A 3,530-nucleotide genomic window follows, 5' to 3' on the forward strand; every position below is an offset into this window, starting at 1 on the left:
GGCATAGTCTTCCTTTACCCGGATCGCTTAAACTTCCCGGCTAAATTTTCTGCCGTGAATGGAACAGACGCCGTGTTCGAGTCTTCATGTCGCTTGCTTGTGGCCCTTATTAATGTCATTTTCAAATTCTTCAAAAACATATCGTCCCCCTAGCCATTTTGTGCATGTCGTCTTTGATGTGGTCCACTTGGTAGGACGATGTACCAGGATTACGATGCCTGCCATGGTTCATGAGGAAGGTAATAATGCCAATCGAGGAAGGGAAGTAGGTTTGAGGAAGTTGGGAAAGGGACTAGGGAGGTTTGAGGAAGTTGGTCGATCATTGGCTTTCTCACTTCATTACTTGCTTGTCTAATTCGTAAATCAAGTTTTGCGTACGACCCAAAAAAAAAAAAAAAATCAAGTTTTGCACCTCCAAGGAGACTTCCGTACTCTCTCTTCTTTTCATACATCTGTTTGTGAGTTTTCTTCGATTCCAGTTTGCTTGCACATGGTGTTAATGACGTCCTTATTAATTCGCATGGGATCCCCTTCCTCCACCTAACGATCTTTTTGAACTTTCCAACCCACCATTTTTCTCAGCAAGAGAGCAGGATAGAGAGCTTCGGACTTCTCCGATGGAGGCCTTCCATACCGTGGCGATCAATGCCCCCATAGTGGAAAGATCCGTCTCTGTTGCCGTCTTGCCAGAACAAGAAACGCCTGGGGGCTCTCTTTTCTTAAGCAACATCGACCAAGCGTCGGTTTTTTACCTGCCGATGGTTTATTCTTTCGACAGGAGCGACGCTGATACGGTAGACGTGATTAAGAAAGCTTTGTGCCAAGTCTTGGTTCATTACTATCCGCTGGCGGGGAGGTTAGCTAGAAACTCGCAAGGGAAGTTGACCGTTGATTGCGAGAAGAAGTTAGGAGTGCCATTTGTGGAGGCATCGGCGAATTGCGACATCGAAGACCTAGGTGACATGAAATTCCTCGATCGTAATGTTTTGCAAAAGCTTGTTTATGGAGATGCTACTGAAAATACGGTAGAAGTTGCACCCCTTTTAACAGCACAGGTTAGGAGCAAATTCTTTCTTCCTCTTCCGCTGATGGCCGACACTTTTCTTTTCAATTCTATTTTGTTCGGTTTTCTCGTCAATGTTTTGGTAGATGAAGTTGGTGACAGCGTAAGAAAAGATAGATTGTTAGGTTGATGAATTTTAATTTTTTATAGCAAAAGTAACGGTCGACTTACTTATAACAAGTATTCTCAATATGACTTTCTATGACCAAGACAGCTTTCTGTAACCAATAGAAACTTTGACTTGTCAACTTTTGCAATAAGTTGCTCATTATTGCAGTTAGCTAATTTTTTACATACAAAAATGAAGTATAAACTAGTTTTTTCTCAACGGGGTAAGTTTGGTAAAATAATAAACAGCAATTTATCTACAATCATGATAAAAATTCCTGTGATTTTCTTTATACTATGATAACATTCAAGTCTTAAAGACTAGTTTGTAATTCCCTATGGATGTTACGAGTTGTCATAGATAATAACAATCAATATCGACTTATTACCATTAAAATACCCACGGATTTGATCCTTCACTTAAGAAATCTCATTAGCCGCATCTTGCTAGGGTCCTTTCAATAAGAAATTAAGACAGTATTTTATAAACTAGGTTCATCTACTTTGGGTCCATCTCTCGCTACCATTGTTGAATTCCTTGGGTCCCAAAAGATTTAACATGCGGCCGATCAGATACAATGTTCTAAACCGACGCAAGGTATATGCACAAAATTCATGGAAAACCGCCATGCAAGATTTTATCCAAGTACATTGCATTAGTTGCATTTTATTTTAAGGTACTACTAACTTTGGTGACAAATTAAACAGGTAACAAAGTTTAGATGTGGAGGTTTCACTGTGGGGATCGCATTTAATCATTGCATGTTTGATGGTACCTCCGTAATGAATTTTATGAACTCATGGGCTGAAATAGCAAGAGGTAGACCTTTATCCATCATCCCCTGTCATGATAGAACCGTTCTGACATCAAGGGTTCCTCCTCAAATCACCGGTACTTCCGACAGCTTTGTTCAGATTAGTGATGTATCAGACTTGAAGGCATTATACGAGAAAGAGCAGATTGTGTGGAAATCTTTCCACTTCGACAACGCGAAGTTGGCAACCCTAAAAAAAATGGCAACAACCGATGGACAGGTAGATGTTGCGTTCGTCTTTACTGCTCATATAAATGTGATCCTCTGTTGTCAGCTAAATTTTGTCTTGGTGGTAATGGAGTGGTGGCACTTCATAACCACATTATGAAGATACAACATACCAAACGTTGGGGATTGTGTTGCAATGAGTAAAATTACATCGATCCCCATCACTCATTGTTTTATCACTCACAATAATTTCACGATTCAATGTGAACAACAGAGCATAAGCAGCTGCTCCAGCTTCGTAGCTCTTGCAGCTCGAGTGTGGCGGGCTCGAACTATGGCACTCAAGATGAAACCGCACCAACTGTCGAAGCTTCTTTTTCCTGTTGATTTCCGGTCTATGATGAAACCACCAATGCCCAGATACATCGGGAATGCTGTGGTCGAAGCTTGCTGTCTCTGCACCGTGGGAGAGTTGATCGATGAGCCATTCTCTTTCACAGCAGGGAGAATACGGGAGGCAATCGAGAGGGTGAACGAGGACTACGTGCGGTCATGGATAGACTCCTTGGACGTGCATCAATTCAACCTCCTCTCATTGACCTCTCTCGTGTTGGTTTCGTGGCAAAGGTTTGATTATGGCTCCACGGATTTTGGATGGGGAAAGCCAAGGACTTTCGGCACCGGTGACCTGCCGACTGGTTGTCTATTCATGGCGGATGGGAGGGAGAGGAAGGGCATTGTTGTGGTGCTGGGCTTGCCACTTTCGGCCATGGACACTTTCGAGAAGCTGGTCCAACTTGAGTGATAAATGCTCGACATGCCACGTCCGGCATATCAAATGCTTTTAACAAGAGATAAATAGAGTTCGTCAAAAAGCCCAAAATAAGTCGCAATCTTTTTGTTGCATTTTCTTTCGTTTCAAGCAACTCTTATTTTCTCTTGTTTGGGGGGTTACATTCCTTGAAGTTTAGTCACATGCAACTCTAAAGCACATCACCAAGAATAAGACATGGTAAAGGAAATAACCAGAATCAGACCATCCCTTCTCCCTCTTTTCCTCTCTCTACTTATTCAACCGTGGCCTCTGCATCACCATTACTGATGCGGTTGCGGGCCGGGCCAGTGATATTTTGAGGGTGTCGATAGATGAATGCAAATACAAAATAGATTATGATCACCACCAAGGCATAAAGGACGCACCACCAACAAATGATAATGATCGGGAGAGACAAAGTTCACCACCAAGGCTTGAAGGACGAATCACCTGCCAAAGATATAGAACTTCGGGATAAGAGAAGCTCACCACCAGGGCCTAAAGAACGAATTATCGGATGAGGATAAATTACTTTTTGGCTCACCACCAAAGAGTAATCCGC

The 3,530-nt window shown here is 42.4% G+C and overlaps 1 protein-coding gene across 1 annotated transcript; it reads left to right on the forward strand.

Moving 5' to 3' along the window:
* The first annotated feature begins 617 nt into the window (after window positions 1–617).
* On the forward strand, window positions 618–3,000 carry LOC115735417 (omega-hydroxypalmitate O-feruloyl transferase-like). Its single transcript, XM_048284341.1, has 3 exons — window positions 618–1,055; window positions 1,880–2,166; window positions 2,317–3,000. The coding sequence occupies exons 1-3, from the start codon at window positions 618–620 to the stop codon at window positions 2,957–2,959; spliced, it is 1,368 nt and encodes a 455-aa protein (XP_048140298.1). The 3' UTR covers window positions 2,960–3,000.
* Window positions 3,001–3,530: the final 530 nt, after the last annotated feature.

The sequence above is a fragment of the Rhodamnia argentea genome, chromosome 8 (assembly GCF_020921035.1).
Source record: "Rhodamnia argentea isolate NSW1041297 chromosome 8, ASM2092103v1, whole genome shotgun sequence".
In the NCBI taxonomy this organism is placed as follows: Eukaryota; Viridiplantae; Streptophyta; class Magnoliopsida; order Myrtales; family Myrtaceae; genus Rhodamnia; species Rhodamnia argentea.

Bases quoted from the DNA above. Each gene is read 5' to 3' on its own strand.
- LOC115735417 (XM_048284341.1), top strand. From the start codon at position 618: ATGGAGGCCTTCCATACCGTGGCGATCAATGCCCCCATAGTGGAAAGA. The intron at 1,056-1,879 runs GTTAGGAGCAAA...CAAATTAAACAG, and splicing joins CACCCCTTTTAACAGCACAG to GTAACAAAGTTTAGATGTGG. The intron at 2,167-2,316 runs GTTGGCAACCCT...CACATTATGAAG, and splicing joins TTCCACTTCGACAACGCGAA to ATACAACATACCAAACGTTG.